This window comes from Brachionichthys hirsutus, chromosome 7 (assembly GCF_040956055.1).
Source record: "Brachionichthys hirsutus isolate HB-005 chromosome 7, CSIRO-AGI_Bhir_v1, whole genome shotgun sequence".
In the NCBI taxonomy this organism is placed as follows: domain Eukaryota; kingdom Metazoa; phylum Chordata; class Actinopteri; order Lophiiformes; family Brachionichthyidae; genus Brachionichthys; species Brachionichthys hirsutus.
The window spans coordinates 10,574,279-10,595,517 of NC_090903.1; the positions used below are offsets into that span (position 1 = coordinate 10,574,279).

The window sequence follows — 21,239 nt, forward strand, 5'->3', positions numbered from 1 at the left end:
GACAGAACAAATAATGTGGGACAGAGTCCACCTGAAATGATGTCAGCTTCAAGTTGTTTTAAAAGAGATGCATTATTGACGTGAGTATCAAGCTCCCGTGTGACTGTTCAAGCATGCGCTCTGCAAAAACGCCTATGACCCTGTAACAAAAGCTTGGTAAAGCAGAACTATGGTGCGCTCAGTTGCTCACACACTGCATGCATGAAGAATTTTGATTGTGAAGTTTGTCATTTCTGCTCCAGCTGGGTTTTGACACTTTTTTTTGTGTGTGTGTGCTTGCATTTAGCCAGTGGAAGTGCCGTTTGTGAGCCTGAGTTTATAAATGCTGTTGTAACCCAGAGGCGTTGTGTTGCTGCAGATCACTCCCAGCAGTGTGGCACCAGTTATTGATTTATTAAGAGTTTTACTACTGGCTGGGCAAACATGGACAAGAACATCGATGTATAAATGCATTGTCTCCTGGGAAATCAGCCAAACTAGTCCTACAATAATGCAATAATGTAGGGTCACAGCAGGATGACAGATTATGAAAAGAATTAACTTTACTGTTCACTGTACTATGATGCATTTGGTTTTGCAGTGCAGACCACACGCAAAATGTCCTTCAGTAAGCCAGTGTTGCTAAGCAGCGAGAACTATCTTGCTCATGGGAAGGAGTTCGATTAATACTGCTTAGCAATATTTAGGTCCAGGAAGTAAAAATGGTCTCGCAGGTGAATCAGAAGATGATCTAAATTTAGCAAAGACTCTTAATGGAGGTGAAGACGTTGGAGCTGTAGCTCTTGATCAGCAGGATGTTACAATTGGCTGCAAAATAATGTCAATTAAAAAAAAGAAGATTATTTTATACTAGGATAATTATTCTTTATCTCAACATTTGCAAGGAGCATTTGATCTAAACTGTCTACATCTTTAGAGAATTCTAGTTCTGATTTTGTCTCATTTGAAATGGAACCTGTTTGGACTGTGGCAGCTTTCCTGCCAGATAAATGATTCAGACTTGCCATCTAGTGTCCAGCTTATAGAAGTGTGAGTGGAAAGCACTTAAATGGTTTAAGTAGACTATATGTACGTCGCTTTATTTTATTTTATTTTATTACCTTGTTATTCAGTAGAACTGTGTGCTTCACTCACTCAGCATGGTTTGATATGTGATTGTGTTTTAATGGTGCTTTGGAGCGATTTGCTGCCAGGACTCGTGCACTTTTCCTCACCACAGTCGTGCACTTTGAGGAGAATTGTATTTATTAGAGAAGTCAATATTAGTCTTCACTGATGACATAGAAAATGAAGAAATATGAATAAATAAGTTATGTAAATATCCATAGGCAAAGGAAATAGACTATTTAGAAAATTAGATTTAATGATAACAAAACAAAAGATATTTCAACTGTAAGATTTAGTGGGCGTGTGTGTGTATGTTGTGTTTACAAGTGTAATCAGTCACTGAGACTCATGATTGTGCTTCTTTTTTTTTCTTTCACTAATCCAAAGCATCACTATTGTAATTGTTCCGTGTGTGTGTGTGCTTGAACCACTGATTGAAACCTCTTCATGATGAGCCGTCTTATCCACTGGCCAGAAAACAAGAGGAGGTTTTTCCATTTAGGACGTTAATTTGTATCATGGAGAAATGGTGAGAATCAACAAGCCCCCGAAATTCAAAAAGCCTAGAATCCAATTGTCAAATATATAATTTAAATTAAATTAAACAGGAAAATAATAAATTAAATCACACAACCTCGACATGAAATGATTCACCGTTGCCGTCGGTTGTTTTGTGATGTTGACATATGAGGCGTACGTTCTGTGCCATGCTTAAAGACATTTGTGTTCATATCTGGAGAGAGAGAGCGAGATAGTAGCAGTGGATATGAGAAAGATAAAAAATGGCTGACCTCAGGGCTTCATAGCTGAAATACTTACTGAAATATTATACACATAGACTTCTATCACATTGCCGGGTGCTATCAAGATGCTGTACAAGTAATAGTAGAATTAGATTTATTGTTGTTCAGCTCAGCAACCAAATAGTGAACACCAGGTTTAGGTATCATGGTGTTGCACCGCTGAAAACACCAGAAGTTCATAGTTTTCTGTGTGAAATATCAGAAATAGTAGTGCCACCAGGCAACTAGAGTTGAAATAGTCGATGTGTTTCACCATCAAGTCACGATTATGGTGGGTAGTGGTGACTGCAGGATGTTGAGTAAGTCCAGGTTTAAGTGTGATTTACTTTTGCTGAAGGATATGCGTACTTGTAAATGCATGCAATGACAACACTGGGTGTATCTTCTGTCTGTTGGACCAAATTACATTTGTGTGTGTGTGTGTGTGTGTGTGTGTGTGTGATGACGATTTGTATAAAACTGTCTTGTGAAGTTGTGTCTGCATTAAAACTCTGCAGCAGCAGATGGAGCAACAAGGGAGGCACGTTTAGAGTCAAACATGCACTGTGGTACTCGCAAGTCTTTACCCTGTCTCTGTGATCCGAAACGTTTTCTTCAGCGACTCATCTGCATCCAAAGCTGCACCTCGTCTGCTAGTGAGGGAATGTGTGAAAATCATCGATTATTATGCTCATTGTTTCTCTTGACTTTATATGGACTTTTCTTTATAGGACAAAACACACACCTGTTAAACAATGTGCATGTAACCAAAGGATGCAAAACTATGTGCATTCCTTACAGTGGCTAACCAAATGAAGCAATTAAGTGAATTCCTTCCTCTGCTGTTTGTTGTGTCTTGGAGACTTTAGTTTCTATATTGTTTTAAATGTTGTGTAATCCAGATGACAGGTTAATGATGATCTGGCTCAAAGCCTATCTGATGTGCTGAGTTTGCCTTCAGCACTCAAGCAATCAAACCTCTCTTTGAGGTTCGGATATACATCCAGCCACTTCCCATTTTGTTTGCCCTATGAACTGAATTTTAAGGACTGGATCTGATGTGTGCATCTCCCTCTGTCACTTGTGCACTTAATCCCAGCAGCTGCCGTCTCTGCCAAGGACTGTTGTTGTTGTTGTTGTTGTTGTTGTTGTTGTGATCTGTGTGAGTACACTGTCTTCTATCCCTGTGAGGATTTGTCTTTCGTTCTGACAAGCTGCCAAGTCAAAAATGAAGATATGTGTAAGTCTTGACAGCTTTTCAGCAGCTAATGCTTACTGGGTTTCGTCTGACTCTCCAAAGCTCAGTAGATTCACCATGGTTTTGCACTCAGTGTCTAATAAATGTTCCTGGTTTGGCAGACCTGCCCTGTTCGGAGGTGTTTTGAAAGCATTTGATGTGTTGAAACAGTTTTTAATTGAGAATCTAAGTGAAGAAATTCATTGTTGGTGCAAATATAGATATCAAATACAGTAAACAAAACTCGGCGTTAAGGCCTCACACATCACACCAATGTTTTCTTTCTTAGTTATTCTATGTTCTAAACCTTGTGACATGACATATTATGGGATGACATCTGATGGGAATTGGTATCAGGATCGGTATCTGTTATGGAAAATGTTACAAAAGATGTCATTATTAAAGTAATTCAGTTACTCTAAATTTATTTAAAAGTAATTGAGAATATTGGATGGATTATATTGGATTGGCCTATATATATATGTACTGTATATATAAGCAATTTGACAATGAAGAATAAAAATGCAACTGTTTAGATTCACTGAGTGTTAAGAATGAATTGAAATAAAAGTATAAAGTGACCCACTGCCAGTAGAGGGCAGCAAAGTACAATGATCTACATGTCACTTTCTTTCTACCGTCAGTTTACAGAGTCATCAGAGGGTAAATGGATTATAAATGGTCTGCACACCAAAGTCAGACTGTATAGTTAAATACTTTTTTGTGTTATTGCTAATATGTTCCAGAACAGACTGGCTGGATAACAGCAGTCACCAGGAAGAGGCATTTGGGCAAACAAATAGTGGCATGTTTTCCCATCTGTAGAGTTCAAGAAGCTTTCAGTGAAAATATTATTTCTGCTTTTGACTGTGTGGAGGAGTGTGTATTTGTGTGTTTCTATGTGTGTGACGGAGAGAGAGAGTGATGAGCAAGTAATGGAGAACGAAGCAGGCATGAAGGTAGAACCTTTCCCCCGGAGCAGAGACCTGTTGTGAAGTTACACAATAGAAAAGATCAGTCAAGCTGGAGGTTGAGCCGCAGCTTGTGTTCATGGCTCACACAAACACCGGCAGCTTTAAAAGAGACAAATAAAGGAGGCTGGATCAGGGGAGAGAGCATCACGGTGGGGGGGCAGCTACACCACTTTCTTTTAAACACTTCATTAGTTCTCATCTTCTCATGGTTGGTTTTTAATTACGTTTGTTTTGTCACCTGTTTTCTTTGCACTCGTTGCACTCGGCTGCTGCTAACTTCAGGTAGAGAGACAGAAGGATGTACAATCGGCATGGTAAATTACAGTCAAACATGCGACAAGAACAAAAAGAAATCCGGTTTTTGTCATCTGTTCGTGACTCAGGGCTGTGTCACCATAATTTATGGGGCAGACCGCTCCCTATGAAAACATAATTAAACCTGGTGGATCCGGATTTTTCATTTGGATTCACACCAAAATGCACAAACGCATTTAGACCAACCCTCTAAATATACCTGGATCTTATTCAAGATCCAGGGGGGGGGGGGGGGGGTCCTGGTTATCCCTGCTATCAAAATCCAAACTGAAATGTAATAGAGACTGTTTTGGACCGAGTCCCATCCTTTTATGTTTCCTCCTCATGTTCATTGGAATCTGTTCAGTAATTTTTGCACAATCTTGCCAACAAACTAAGACACAGATTCAAAAATGGTCTCATGGGAGGATGTAAACTGAAGGGAGGAGATGAGCTATTTTGCTAAAAGTGACAAATCAAACACAAAAAAATAATTATAAAATGTACTTTTGCAACCATGACTACAACATATCAACTTAAATGAAAGAATAATGGAAATATCTAGGAATTAAGACAATCTATATTAAGGTAATCTGTTTATTTTGTCTTGCTTCAAGATTTTGGCGCTATTTCAAGACCGTTCCTGAAATTAAAGCCTTCGTGTATGAAATATGACAGAAAATATCATTTTCCTAAAGATATATTTTACATCTAATTATGACCCAGATAGTTTTAGCCAGGAACCAGATATATTTTCTCTAGCTGTCTTGCAAACCAAATCATATATATACATATATATATATATACTGTATACAGTATATACTTTAGCTTTACTTTAATAGATGGATCGATTTTTTTTGACAATTACAAAGTGGGTTTTTTTCTTCTGGTAAACACCAACAGCTCTCGGAGATAAAAAAAAAAAAACAACAAAAAAAACAGGTTATCTATAAAAGGTCAAATCTCCAACAATACATATGAAATAATAGATTTACTGGATTATGAAATCAACATGTTTCGGATCAGAATCCAGATAAAGAGAATCTAATAATAATAATAATACGTTTTATTTGTATAGCGCTTTTCTTAGAACTCAAAGACGCTTTACAGTGTACATAGTAAAAACAATAAAATAAAACAAAAAATACAAACAATAAAAATGTGAACACGGATATAGAATCAATAAAATTCAAACAGTAAAATAATACATTAAAAGTGAACACGGTTTAAGCAGTCAATAAAAATTCCAACAGTGCAATTATAAAGTAAAAGCAATGTTAAACAGATATGTTTTAAGATCTTTTTTAAATGAATTTAGATCCGGGCATGCTCGTAGCAGTTGTGGGAGTGTGTTCCAAAGTGTGGGTGCAGCAATGGAGAAGGCTCTATCCATTGTCATGGATTCAACCGCTAAACTTTATTATGTAATCTATTATCCTGATATAAAGATGGAAGAAAGATCTCAAACTTTTAAAACATCTGGAGTCTTATCTGGGCACTTTTAGAGAAATAGAGTGTTTGAAAATCATCACTTGTGATATAAACGCTCCGTCACTCACCAGGAACTCACCTTGTACACTAAGCCATGTAAACTATCAGGTATATCAAATTTTAAACTGATACAGCAAAAACATTACTCATCTGAATTACACAATAAAAGCTGACTAACAATGGCGTTTCCTGAGAAATGTCTCTCCCAAGTTTACAACGTCTGTCTTCACAATGTCTGGAGTCTCCACCTATCCTCTATCTACATGGTTGTGACATTCTCAGCCCACATACTTTCAATCTGCACACACCTCCACCGGAAGTCATGCGTCATAACTGCTGGTCCCAAGAAGCAGCAAAATAAAGATTATATTTATCATTTCTGATTAATGGCTTTCCTTTGAAGGTCACTGTCATGCCATCACTAGCAGGAAGATTTGCCTCAGGACTCAATGGTCCGTCTTTGGAAAGAGTGAACTCACATTTGAGACATCAACTTGAGTGTTTTCTTAACCAGCTGGTTATATATTCATTCGTCAAAGAAAGGCGCTGATTCTCAATGATGCATAATGATTAACCAGGCCGTATGCTCCTTTTTACCGGCTGCTGCCTTGTTGCAACACCGTTCCACATGCCTTGAGATGAATTGTTTGGAAAATGTCATCCGCTCATTTTGATTTGAGATATCATTTCACAAACAGAAGGCATAAGGAAGCTATCAATTTGAGGCTGGGCGGACTGTTGACACTGGCAGAGATGATGATCGTTAGCTTTTCTTTACACAAAGGTGTCAAGAAACTCTCTGTGTGTGTGTAAGAGAGAAAGGGAGGGGAAATTTAGCATCAGCCTGTCGTGCTCTGACTCATCTCTGCATCAGCCGGCATAGAGACAGACAGACAGACAGATCAGATTACTGCCTTTGTGTGTACATTGTGCATTATTGTGTGTGTTGTGTATCACTGTTTATCAATGCTTGTGTGCTACATATTGTGCGTGTCTAGTGTATCAGTGCGTATGCATCATTTTGTGTGTTGTGTTTTATTGCGTGTGTATGTAGTGTGGAGCTCTGCAGTGTCTTCCCACTCAGGTCACATCCAAACAAAGGGCCCGGGTCAGCACCGAACAGATTGTATTATTACCATGATGAAGTAAGGGGACTCTGGGGTGGAATCAGGACCCTCAGTTATGAATACCAGGTTTCACAGGACACAGTTAAATGATGCACAGCTGCCAGAGAAGAGAGAAGAGGGGGGCTGAGAGGTACGGTAGGGGATGTGTGATTCTTTGCCTCCTCAAAATTCGGTGTGTGTGTGTCAGAGACATGTGTTCAGTGACTGTGAGTAGGTGTTAGGGGATATTTTGGATGCAGCAGGGGGATTCAGGCATGTGAGAGGCCTTCCTCATATAATAGGATAATGTTTTATCTCATCGGAAGAAAGCAGGAGGGGACGGGGGAGTAATGAGAAGGGGAAGAGAAAGGCTGATTATTGATATAAAGGAGATCTGGCATGGTTGTCCACCCACAAACTTTACAACCCATGTGATGTGTATCACACACACACATACACACACACAGAAAAAAGACTTAGAACAGATGTGAGGGTCTGATATTTATGTAATAATAATGTTATTTTATAATATAAAACCTTTATACAGCTTCATCATGGATTTGGTCAAGTCTACTTGACACATGTTGTTTTCTATATATCTGGGGTTGTTACCAGGCTAATCTAATCCTAATCCAATAATATACCCAGTAAAATTAGACGAATAACGTGGGGGGGAAAGTCATGGATTCAACCGCTAAACTTTATTATGTAATCGCCGGCAATGGTTTGTTTGTCTGTTTGTATGTTAGCAAAAAAGACAAAATATTATCCCAAACTTAGACTTATCAGCAAACGAGAATTTGTTAATTAATTTTTTGTGTGAAGATGAGACAATATTAATTGCCTCCTATTCATCCGCTTATCCGACATATGGATCAGGGGTAATGCTGAAGCCTGTCCTGGCTGCATAGAGGTGGGACACATCCCGGATGAGACGCCAGGTCATCGCAGGGCCACACACGGGGACAGACAACCACTCATGCTCACACTCACACCTAAATACCCAAATAATCTCAATGCTGGCTGTCAATGTTGAACCAATTTGTAATTGTAATGCTGTACGAGAGTATTATAGCTACCCGCAAATAATAGTTCCTGTTAGGAAGCCTCGGATTCAACGTCACTCACATTTCACATTCCTTATCATGGAGGTTACACACAAACAAAGACAAGTTAAGTTCCTCACCCACCCACCCAATCTGCGTGCAGTTTGAAGTACGGACAAGGAAGTCCAAAAGAGTGATTTTTTTAAAAGTCTCAACGGGAGTGTTCTCATGAAGGTTTAGTACAAAACAGAACAAAGCGATTCCTCAAGCTAAAGGGACGCAGCCGACCGGGACTTAGATTCCATGTGGATAAATTCCTTCAGTTAACAGAACATCATTTTGACACCAACACCCACCCAGTTATAAATATTTGATACTTAACAATCACGCTATTGCTTAATCGCATGAGAAACTGATGTGGGTGTTTTGCTTTTCTTTTTTTTCCCCCAATTATGGGGTGGGAAAAATACTTTCAGGATTAAGCAGAGCCACATGTAGCTGAAGCGCTGCGGTCAGCTGGGTTAACAGAAGAACTGGTTAAAAGCAAATTTCAATCATTTGCATTGGTCTACAAATTAGCATAGTTCACATTCATGCCATATTCAGTTAGTTAGTTAATTTATTTTTGTTGGTTTTATCAGTTTTATTTATTTGTTTGCATCGAGTTGGCCGCAGATTGGATTCATGCATCTGTGAGAGGTCATCTATATCTAGATGTAAAATAGATCCCGATCAGCCATTATGGAAAAATCAAACCTTTGGACACATCTCATTAACAACTGATGATAAATATCAATATGATAAATGTCGTAAAAATGCAACAGATGACTGGAACTAGACATGAATTCACCGATTTGAGGGAATGGCCCCACACACTCAATGCACTGTTATCTAGGACTGAACCTGTGACTAACCCAGCTTCGTGTGCTTCGTCAGCTCTAATCTCAGAAACCATAAAGCATGTTGGGAGACGAGAGGAAACGGCTCGCTGTTTGGCCAGGGAGGCGTTCAAGTACAGCACGATCGTCTTAAGAGTTAACGGTGAGCAAACAGCTTTGATTAAGCGTATGTACATGGACTTATATATAACATATCAGCCCTTTTCTCCTTTCACAAATCCTGATAAGAACTCGCACAAAAAAAACACTCCACTTCCACAATTCAAGTGCGAAAGCAAAAGGGTTTTGTTGTTTCCTCCGAAGGCCCACTCAGTGTGTCACCCTATGTGTCTAATGGGTTTGTCCTATGAGCTCGTTTTACTTGCATTGGAGCCTCCCCAGGGAATAACTGCTGCTGCTTAGGGTGGCTCAAGGCTATCATAATAGATCTCTGCAAGAGTTAACTAAATACTTCAATTATCACCAGAATGCTTTCTCTGATTAGCGCTTTATCAGGGGCCGTGTCGATGTCGGACTAGATTAGGTTGAGTAATAGTTTGCAGGATTTGTTTTATTTTTTTTGCTTATTAGTCATGGAGGTTTAAACACCGTGGCAACTCAAACTGTATTGTTGTGAATCAAGTTGTGAGGCAGTGACGGCGAATTTGAAAGTAAACTTACTTAAACAATTTATGAACTGGGAGTAAACACCAAGCGGGGGCCCTCGACCAGAGGCCTGGGAGCTTGAGGGTCCTAGCAGGATCTTAGATGTCCCTAGGACTGCGCTCTTCTGGACGGCGATGTCGGACGTTGTTCCTGGTATCTGCTGGAGGTCATGCCCCCAGCCCGGGGGTTACTGCCCCTCGTGCCCCGATCACTACTGGCACCACTGTTGCCTTCACGCTCCACATTTTCTCCAGCTCTTCCTTCACCTCCTGGTATCACTCAGGCTTTTCGTGTTCTTTTTCCTGATGTTGCCATCGCTCAGGATTGTTCTGGATATCGATAAGCCCAAGAACTGAAATTCATCCTGTCATCCTGTCACATCTGTGGCCTCTGAAAGTTGTGTGATTTCCAGTCGAGTCTAAACTAAAGTTCTGCTAGTTTTAATCAGACAAATCCTAAATTGTGCTCAACCAATCTGACAGCTGATCAACACTGAGAACAAATTCCACTTCAAGGTCCTTATCGTTGCACGATGTCATACAAATTCACATTTAATCAACCGTCAGACTGTGAATCATGGGACCTGTAGGCTACATGGAGGTCTGGCTCCAAGTTGCCAGTTTTGGCTGGTAAGTAATGCATTAATTTATTGATGCTCCTCTGGGCTGCATTAAGCTGCCACTGTTATTTGAAGTGTTTAAATAAAGTGTTTGTGTTTGCAAAACACAGATGGCAACAAGCAGCCATGATGGCCTGGCCATCGAGGAAAAGTTGTTTTGGAGCATCTCGATCGTCATCTAGTGACAAGTTCACCCGAGGCAACGCTTTTGAAACTGAATGTAGGGTCTTAGAATAAAACCCTCCTCCATATCTGATATTATCTTTAACTCTAAGGAGGCATGTCGGCAGCTCTGTTATCTCTGCAATCTCCGATAACATTTTCTATTCTGAGAATATTGGGAAGGGTTGACTTTGGAGGGTGTGTGTGTGTGTATGTGTGTGTGTGTTTGTCTATCTGGGCTCCCTATGGTTGTTCCATTGGTCTTCTGAGTGGGTGGTCTGTTCCAAGAGAGGAGCACTGGAAATATTATACCTCCGTACACACACACAAACACACACACGTACGCACACAAAGGGAAACTGGGAATCACACCAACGCAGCACAGCAGAGGGTGGAGCAGGCAGAAGCCTTCTTCCAGATGTGTGACATTAATTTGGTTGATCCAAAACATGAACCGGTAGCTCCCACTCACTCGCCACTGCAGTGTGTGTGTGTGTGTGTGTGTGTGTGTAACACTCCACTTAACTTTTTAATATTCAAACACACAAATACACCTGCAGCCTCTACATTTCCGCATATTTTGGAAGAAGCTGCGAGTGAGAGAATCGATACAAAAAAGAAAGCAGAGAAATGAGAAGTTCACTTGAGACGTTTGAGACGGAGGAAAAGATGGCGCTAAATGGACTTAAGGGAGATGAGGTGGGTGATTAAAGGAGGGGAAAAGATGAGGAGCGGGCAGGTTATGAGAACGGCCTCCACTCTGACCCGCGGAACGGCGCCCGTGGACTTCCATACAAAACTTTCCACCGGGGAGGAGAGAGGGATATGGGGCAGGGTAAGACAAAGAGAGAGACAAAGGAGAGAGAGAGAGGGAAAAAATGAGATTAAATAAGCACACTGGAGGAGAACGAAGAGATGTAGGAGGACGGAAGTGGTTGATTGGGTCCCCCCAGAGATTTTTATTGTTTAGATTGGTCTGCATTTCGCTTCTTTCACTCTCTCCCCTCCACCTCCCTCTATTCAGACATCTGAGGTAGATTATGACAGAAAGCCGGGGTCACATTTATGACTTAAATCAAGAACATATGGTGTGTGTGTGTGTGTGTGTGTGTGTACATCAATTTCGGTGCAGTGGGATTCCCCTCCGGGCTCCAAGTGGTGGTCAGATTTATTTTCTTGTCCGTTGTCTCTCACTGGGACATCAAAAGACTATTGTTTGTCCATCAGCGAGGGTGCTGCAGGTTACTCGCAGGTCCCGGCGATGCCGGATCTCTTAGGAAATCTGCACGACCAGCAGTTACACGGAAAACATGTTTGGATTTTAAAAGATTAAACTTTGTTATGCCTCATTTCTTTCACAAGGCTTGTTTTAATGTCCCACAGTCTCAGTCTGCAGAGTGACTCACGTAAGTGACTATAAACCTAATAAACAGAAACAAGTGCCACACCTAAGCCCTAAAATGCCGTCATTGTTAGCAGGTATAAGAAGAAATGCCCCCATATTAATTTCAGCAAAAGTGCACGAGTGTAAAATTGTCAGTTGACTTTATTAGATCGGCTTTGCTCAGTTGAAGAAAAACAACTTTTGTCTTTGGAACGTTTGTCTCCTAAGAAAACAGCAGGCCTACAAAATAAGTTGCTGGAAGAACAATATATAAAACAAGCAAATCCAAATATATTTTACAAGAAAAGAAAAACAAGGGAAGAAAAAAAAAAGACTGAACTATTTTTTGTATTTTTGGGGGGATGCAGGGCGTTTTCTTCTTTTCACCCTTTTGTTTATAAAACAACAACAAAAGAAGAAGAAAAAGAGATTCATTATTTACAGTGCACTTATTTACATTAAGGCATTTTTGCTGGGGAGATCTGGTTCAACCCCCCCTCTCTAGACAATCAAATAAATAGTCAGATTAACCATGATACATTACAGTGCTATATTAGCTTAATGCTACCTGCAGTGAATGAACAAATACAGTTATAGGCACAGGCTAAATCACACATTGATATACAAAAAGGAGAAGTTCACATGTTTGTCAAGTTTGTCTTAAGAGACTCGTCTTGTCTACATTTAGAGATTCTATCTTAGTTTCTCTCCATTCTTAAAGGGATTTGTTCTGTGGAAGATTGTTTGACTAAAGTCTCTATAATGAAACAAATCTATTGTCTTCTTAGGACAAATGTCCCTCGCATTGCCTCCATCAATGGCTCAACAGGGGGAAATGATTGCTTGAAGAAAAAAAAAAGAACTTTGCACTGATGATGAAGGATAATCCGATCACATCGTCTTCAGTTAAATTTTTGCAATACATCTAATATTTAATAGCTGATTGTGTCTCTTTATCTAAGATGAGTTGTCTTCATAAACAGTAGGTACAAGAGGACAAACAGCCATGTGAGAATTACAAATTTGATAAAATGTGAACTGATCCTTTAACAAAACAGACCATCCATGTTTGATATTACCGAGTCGCATGTTAATTGTTAACCCAGTCATTTTAATTAAAACGCTAATTACCAGGATGTCTGTGAAGTGGCCTGAGCGCAGCTATTAAGTTACAGTGAAAGATGGGTAACTTTGTAATCTAAAAGAAATGCTCCCCCCCCCCCACACACACACACGTCAACAGAGATCATTGGATTAAAAAATAAAAACAGCACCATGTGTATTCATGAGGACTGTCCACATTGATCACATCTCTGCTACCACTGAACAAGCACACACATAAAACTGGAGAAAGAGGCACTTAAAAGGTGATGATGATGATGAAGCTTTGGTTAAAACCTTTGAAAAAAGTTAAATGTTAGATGAGACAAGTGGGCAGCAATCGCATTTTTAAAGATGATGAATTTGAGCATCAAATGCGTTTCTAGGAAATATTGGAGGGGTTCGGTTTAAATGTCTCTGGTTGGAAATCTGTTAAAATACATTCATAATTCATTGATCAGCTAATTGCTGCTTTCGATCCATCGTCTCTGTTTCTCAGCCATCATTCTGATACCGTTTAGCCTAAAACCAAACATCTTGCAGCTCTCATCTTCATTTTCTTCCTGTACACTTCACTTACTCATTCTCTCTCTCTCTCTCTTCTATCTCTCTCTCTCTCTCCAGAGTATAAATGCTGTCAATTGAGTATTTCTTTTCTGGTTCTCACAGAGCTTCAATCCGACAGTCCAAAGGCTTAGAGTGCCAATTTTTAGTGCAACGCAAAAGATTTGGTAAGAAATGAAATCTGGACATTCCAGTTATACAACCAATGAATAAACAAAGACAATAAAAAAAATAATAAAAACAAGATTTGGCTTGACTAGTTTTGCAAACTGTTTCCCCCTTTAGAAAATAAAACCAAACTGTGAAGTCATTTCTGTGTTATAGGACATACACAAAACATTTACAAGTTTTAAGTGCTCTCTCATTTTTGGAGTTTTTTTTTTTTTTAAGGATTTTCTTTGTCCACAGAAACCTACACTGAGTATATCTGGAGGTTAAGGGACAAGAAACTTCTTCTGACTATGATCTGTCTACTATACAGCCTTAACCGTCCCGCTCCGGACTGAGATGAACGCATTTGTTCGGCTCGCACCCTTTTTCGCACACGGCGGCAGCACCGGGAGGAGCTGCGGTGTCAAAGTCATTCTGCAATCAGGCAGCGTTGGAGTTGTCGGAGACAGAGCGAGTGCTTCGTGTGTGTGTGTCACGACAGTGCTTGTGCATTTGCAGCGTGTGTGCAAACGCTGCTAGTTCTGGTGTCTCTTCATGTGCAGGGCGAGGTGGTCGGATCGGGAAAAGGAGCGTGAGCAGACGACGCACTGGAAGGGTTTGGCGCCCGTGTGTTTCCGGTAGTGACGCGTCAGCTCGTCCGAACGAGCGAAACGCCAGTCGCAGCCGTCCCACGTGCACCTGTACGGCTTCTCTCCTGCAGGAAAAGAGGAGCATTGATTGAGTTCAGTCGAAATACGTGATTGTCCTCAAGATTTTAAGCAATGCATGACGTGTGATTACAAGAGCTCATAATGCTGCTAAAGTTATACCATTAAAATGTTTAAAATTAAATCGCTTTGGGGGGGGGGGGCAAGGAAAACAGTCCAGTCCAGTTCTCTAACAACTTTTCACAGGCATTCATCAAGCAGTCAGAGATGAACGTTTCCCACGGTCAACTTGTTGGCATTGTCTCCCTCTCTTTTAATGCTTGTATTTATATCTCTGTCACTCTACTATTCCAATAATCTTTCACCTGCAGCCTGAGGCTCTTTGCAAAAACCAGTGTGGCCTGTCTCCTTCAGCCCCAGCTCGAGTCTCAGCCCCACAGCCCAACCCCCCCCATGGGCAAAAGGCAAAGCCATCAATCCAATGTCCACTGGGCCAAAGGTGAACCGAGAGATTTTACTCACGCAAGTGCAGATTATTTAAGGTTACTGGTCGAGGTTTTAAGATTCTGACCTCTGATCGTTTTGGCTGAACGGAATTAAAGATAGGCCGTGCACTAATAGGAGCGTTGGCGGTTCGAGCCCCCCCCCCCCCTTCCTGCACGCTCATGTCTCCACTGGATACCTCTGCCACCAGTGTTTTGAATGTGTGTGTGTACGAACAGGTGCATGCTGGGTTGTGCTGTAAAGCTCTTCTTCATGAGAGACACGCCATTCATTTATTTCCGTCTGGTCGAGGACTGACGGCACAAACCCTCCATCCGCTAGACTTCGCCCTCTACCTCAGTGTCTCAGCTGGAATTTAACCCGCGCACAACGATTGTAGAGATAATTACAAACACACACCTGTTTGCTGAGATGACAGAGAAGGAAGTACAAACCCGATTTCACCATGTTACATCCTAAAAAGTCGGAAAAAGTCGGAAAAATGGACGTTTCACAAATATGACCAGCTGAGGAAGACCTTTATACCGGTTTAGATTTGTCCTTTTCCGCCTTTTGTTTGGTTCCTTTTCATTGGTGAAGACTTGCGCATTTTAAAACCGTTACATTCTTCTGACCTTTTCACTAACTGGCTGAAGGTTCTTTCGAGCTACTCGCCGCTGTGAGAGCAAATGATCATGGAATCTAAAGGAGAGGTTGTCTTTTCTTCTTTGCATCCATGTTTTTTTTCTTCTTCTTCACATCGAAAACATAATTTGTCTCTGGACAGTCCACAGGCCTCCCAGTGAATAGTGGACATTTCAGTGGAAGACTGAAGATAAGATTGATAATGGCTCTGGTCAAGTTTAACAGCCAAATGTCAAATTCTCTGTGCGCCATAAACACAATTCTTTTTTCTCATCAATTTAATTGTAGGTGAGGTGGAAATAAAGACCATCAACAAAACAAGGAAGAAAATGTCTTATTGTCTTTCAGTGAGCAAATCCTTAGACAAGCTCAGAAAGCCGTGTGCAAAAGCAACAAGCGCAGGAAAGCCAGTTAGGAAATGAGCCGGTGTCGCCAGACAGGCACACACCTGAAGCACAATGATGAGAGACAGACAGAAAGACAGACAGAAAAACATGGAAGAACTGGGAGAACTGTCTTCACAAGACGCCTGCAGAGGTAGAATGCATGCACGTGTGCACATTCTACTTCTCTTATTCAGATGCTTGAACGCACACACGCACACACACACACACACACGATTCCTAATGCTTTTGGGTCCCGCTGGGATATCTCACTCTAATCTCCATCAACATCCATTACCCTGATTGTTTGTGTGTGTGCATCTGAATTCAAGCGGCTGCATAAGAGGAAGAGAATAACTAATAGAAACAGAAGTGGGGGGGGCTTGAAGGTGGGAGGATTATTAGATAAATGGAAATGACAAAGAAAAAAGTGGGGAGAAATAACCCCGCGTGACGGGCGGCGGCAGAAAGAACGTGAAAGTTGCCGCTCCGAGCGTCTGTGTGTGTGTTTCTCATTTTCCCAGGGTGTAATAACTCGAGTAAACGTCATCAATCAACGGCACAAATGATGCCAGATCTGAATGTCACATCAGGTTCACTCTAATGAATGCCTACAGCATTGTTGTGAACAAGTACAGCTCACACCCAGAAGACAACACAGATTCCGGATCGTCAAGTCTTGAGGACACATTTTGAGTCAGTGTCAGCCCGTGTGTGCGTCTCCCGATGAGCGAGGAATGCCAAGGCATCAACAGAAGTCGTGTTTTGTTAGCTGGCGCGAGGTGGGGCCCGACACCTTTGAGCTTATTTGTTGACTTTTCTCATGCAAAGCTAATAGTTTGAATCTAAACGCATCACGACACACAAACGCACACATAGATACGGTCCGATATATTTTTTGCACCTGCACAAACAGATCTCACGATATATCTGCGGTGACGAACAAGTCCGACGAGTCTCAGAGAAGAGCTCTGAAGCGTTTAAACCGCGGTGCCCCGACAGAAAACAACCGGCCACATAGTCCGAGAGTCATCGCCTGGCAGAAGTGTGTCACTTCCACCTGTTTTTGATGGAATAGTATATTGGGCAGGGGATGGGAATGGGGCAGGATACATTTACACACACACATGCCAGGAACACAACACTCTGCCTAGCAACATGGTGCCAGAGCAGATACCAAAATATGAGTCACGCAGGCAGTGTCTTCTTTTTTTTCTTTGACGAGTCAAAAGCGGCATTAAATAGAGGAATGTCTTACCCGTGTGAGTCCTGAGGTGGGCCTTCAGATGGGACGACTTGGTGTAGACCTTCTTGCAGCCTGGTGACACGCAGGGAGACAAACGCAAACCAAAAGGCTTCATCAAAAATCATTCCCATGCCAAATACTTATTGTTCTAATGAATCGGTATGTGAGAAATGTGCACTGGTGAAGAAAGGGAGCTGCTTGAAATGGGACGGGGTGCGTTGTTTGTTTTTTGTTGTTCCGACTTTTCAAGAAGGTTGTGTTTCGGAAAAGTGGGTGAGACGGTGTCTGGTATTAAACGGCTTTAGATTTGGTGCGTTCATTTAGCTGCGTGCCGCTAATCGCATTTTTTAAAAAAGGCACATCCTGCCCATTCATTGCACATCAATGTTGAATTACTCTAAAGACGGGTTTAGATTGATGGGATGTTTCAGATCTATAACGTCGTTAAAAAGGAAGTGATAGAATTCCATGCGATTCAGGGAACCCATAAAGAGCCGATGCAGCAGTGTGATTAATACGCACTTGGGTGTGTGTGTGTGTCCCTGCGTGGATATGATGAAGCCGATTCATTTGACTTTAAAGAAGTTGGACGTGCGCTAACATGCGGCAGGAGGCTCCACTTAAGCCTGTTTTACACACTGCCCGGAGGCCCTACAAGTAGCTGCACATCACACAGCTTCAGTGAGTAGGATAGACTTTTGTTTTTTCTCTTCTTTTATATATAGTAATCTATGATGCGATCTCAGATGTGACAAAATGCACATGTGGTTGCGGCCGGGGGGGGGGCAAAAAGGTAAACACACTTAACAAGAACTTCTACCTAATTAAAACGCCCACGCCGAGGTTCATTCCACAATCAAGCCAGCGTAATGTTAAATCCACGGTGATGTGTTAGAGCTCACAGAAGGGTGTCTGTGCCAACTGAAGTGTGTGATATGAAGAAGAAAAAAAAAAGAAAAAAAGAAACGCAGACGGTTAACTGAAAGGCAGCGGCTGAATAGCTCGCTCTCACCAAAAGTATTTTCATTTGCATGGCATGAGCTCTGGTGAGGCTGTTGTACGCACGGTGAGTCACGGGCCTGGGAAAGCTGCACACATTGTTTGTAAAAATGCTGGTTGCATTCAGGCTGCCTTGATCGACTTATCAGATATCCACCAGTGCAGTTTAAAGACACGAACACACACACTGGGACAAGAATTAGCGTGCACAGAGTGCGACATGAGCCAAAAGAGCTAACCTGGGTAATCACAGTGGTGTATCCGTCGCTTTTCCAAGTCCGGGTTGCTCCTCCGGTTGTAGCGGACAGGCACAGTGGTCTGAGCTGTGGATGAGGTCACTGCAGGGGCTTGGGGGGGGGCTACGCCTTGGCCATGGACTGTCTTGGGACCTGAGTTGAGTGGCAGGGGGAGGCCTCCTTGTCCCGAGCCAGGGCCGAGCACAGGCGTGCCGACAGCCAGCTTGGAGGCAATGCTGGCTGCGTACGAGGGCGGTGGCGACATGGTGTGGAGCAGCTCCTTCTGTCTGTCGGGGCTGCCGGGCTCCGAGCTTGGCGGCGAGGGTGGCAGGTAGGGGACCTGCTGCTGCTGGAGAAAGTGGGGGTGCGTCTGCGCCCGGGGGCATGAATATGCCCCGCCGCTCAGGCTACAGTAGGCAGGCTTGGCCGTCTGCTCCTGCTGGGATGCAGAAGAAGCTACTGGCATATCATGAAAAGGCGTGTGGCTTGTGGAGGTGTGTTGTATTTGCTGCTGAAGATGAAGATGAAGATGCTGAGCCTCCAGACCGTGGTGATGGTCCAAGCCCGAGTTCAGCAGCTGAAACAGAGAGCCTCCGTTTTCATCATGGTGGAGGTCGTGCTGCTCGAACTGCGATGACATTTCTTGTTTGACAAACACTTCTGGCACCGACTCGCCGGCTCCGCCGCCGCCGCCGCCGGCTCCCGACTGGTTGAAAACACTGGTGAAGTCTGGCAGCCCTGCCAGCGTCATGTCTATGGCTGTGGTTTCCATGGCGATGCTGCCGGGGTCATGCTCGGACGTGCTGCAGCTACTAGTGGGTGTCGTGTTGGGGCAGTGCAGCTGGAGATTGGGGGAGAAACATGGGGAGGCAGCTTCTGTTTTGATTTGAGTAAGACCAGCGTGGTTCTGGTGCTGAGGGGGCCGCACCTGCTGGCACAAGCCCATCCTCAGGTAGGCGCCATCTGGAAGGTATAGATTCATATTGAGGGTGTAGGGGGCCCCGTTTTGATCTTCAGGGAAGAAGTGATCGACCACAGATGTGCCGTCTCGCTGTGACTTCTGCTGGTTCTCAGTAGGCGCTGGGAGGTGAAGAGGCAGAGGGGAGAGATACCTGTCCATCTCACACTTGGCCTGAAACACAAAGCATACACAAAAAAAACCTGCATGATTAAGAAACATCAAAGGGGTTAAACGGGCAATACTGAATGATACTTCACACATCTATGTTTAAGCCCGGCACGTAGGAGAGGATGACTCATTCTTTTTTTTTTTTTTTTACAAGTTTCAACTGAAAACTCATCAGGTCTTCCACATGAAGCATCCTAAAACTATTCTGCGGAGCTATTTTGAGAAGACAAAAGGTTTGATAGGCACGCGAAAAAAACATTTATCAAGTAGCCCTCAGTAGGCAGTCGCCACATTCCCTCTATGGCTGCAAAGCTGAACTCAAAAACCCGCCGGCTGTGAGGTCAACGGAAGACGATCAGGCCATGTTCTGGTGGAAAATAATATTTGACACCCCCCCCCCCCCCCCCAAAAAAAAAAAAACAACCGGAAAATTCTGCTGCTATGAAAAAAGATGAACAAAATCTTTCATTTTGCGATTCGTGCTCGGATTCCTGTGAATGTGAAAGCGTCTCTCTCTGGTCTAAAAGTTGGAGAAGCCCTGCAGCAGAGGATGAAACAGCAACATGAAAGGGAATGGGGGGGTGGGGGGCACCCAAGCCTCCTGCCTCCTGCAGCAGCAGCAGCAGCAGCAGGCCGGGGATGGGGATGGGGATGGGCTGCTATTTCTGGGCTCCTGATCCGACCAGCTGTTCTTCTCTCCTCTGCTGCAGGAGCGTCCTGCTGACCGAGGGAGCGTTGCCGGGACCTTTCTGTCCGGACTTGGAGTCAGTTGTTGGGCTGCAGGGCACGCCAAGAGGAGACCAACAACAACTGCTGAGCAGCTGGCTGCCACAGAAAGCATGCGCTGAATGCGGAGCAGCGCAGCGTTCGCGTCCAGTTGGCCGCAGTCGGCGTAATTAGTAACGCAAATAAAAATGCAAAAATAAAAATTTATAATAATAATAATAAAAGGCTCATAAACATTAGGGAGCAAGGCCGATTGATATTCGGAGGGCCAGAAAAAACAACAACAATCTGGGTCTACAAAGCAACCTGCCACGCCCATTCAACACACTACATCACACACACACACAAATAAAATAAATAAAATAAAAAATAAAGGATTTCTGCCCGACTTACCTGCGTGTAGTCGTTCATTCCAGTCTTGTCCGCGATCCTGCAATCCAAGCCGAACAACGCCGAGTCTTCCAGTGAGAATCCAGCGGGCAGATTGGCTTTCTGCAGCGGGTAGAAGGGATCCTCCTGCCCGCCGCCGCTCATCGCGAGTGTCGCGGCCATGAGAGCTCCGATGCAGCGAATAATCGGTCGTTATCCAAGCAGGACGAGGACGCTACCGCGCACCGGGAAACGGAATGCAGCCGAAAGGGGGGAGAAGTGCGTGTGTGGCGGGGTGCTACGTCTGCTGCTGCATCTCCTTCCACTTGTCTCATCTCCACCGGCCCACAGTTTTCTACGTCCCCGTCGTAGGGCGGGGCGGCCCGGAGGAAATCCTGCACACGCCCCGCCCACCAGAGGCTTTGATCATTCATGCATTTCGATGGCCGCCGCCCTGCGCGCCGCGTCTGAAGCGCGTTAAAAACACGCGCCGACCTTTACAATGTTTTCATCCTTTCCTTTTTTACGCGATTATCATTAAAATCAAAGCTGGAATCAGTGATTTGACATGGAAATATTGCAATCATTGAATTCTGGAAATTTGTTTTGTCTTGAATTAAATCTGTCACGTCATTTAATCCCATAAAGAAAGTGACTGAAGGCGAAAAAGGATTACACACCTTTCATTAAGATGTAGATCTCAAAAGAGATGCATTAAAAATAAGAATAGCCAACATCAGGACGCAATTTGATCAGGGCCTTCTACATCACTGAAGGATCACAGACAAAATAGG

The 21,239-nt window shown here is 43.0% G+C and overlaps 1 protein-coding gene across 1 annotated transcript; it reads right to left on the minus strand.

Moving 5' to 3' along the window:
- Positions 1–14,097: 14,097 nt before the first annotated feature.
- Positions 14,098–20,628, minus strand: klf5a (Kruppel like factor 5a). Its single transcript, XM_068741611.1, has 4 exons — positions 20,470–20,628; positions 18,225–19,353; positions 16,999–17,058; positions 14,098–14,276 (listed from the first exon to the last, which is right to left on the minus strand). Exons 1-4 carry the CDS (start codon positions 20,626–20,628, stop codon positions 14,098–14,100), a joined length of 1,527 nt encoding a protein of 508 aa, XP_068597712.1.
- Positions 20,629–21,239: the final 611 nt, after the last annotated feature.

Bases quoted from the DNA above. Each gene is read 5' to 3' on its own strand.
- klf5a (XM_068741611.1), bottom strand. From the start codon at position 20,628: ATGGCCGCGACACTCGCGATGAGCGGCGGCGGGCAGGAGGATCCCTTC. The intron at 17,059-18,224 runs GTTAGCTCTTTT...GCGTGTCACCAG, and splicing joins ACACCACTGTGATTACCCAG to GCTGCAAGAAGGTCTACACC. The intron at 14,277-16,998 runs GTAAGACATTCC...CTTTTCCTGCAG, and splicing joins CCACCTCAGGACTCACACGG to GAGAGAAGCCGTACAGGTGC.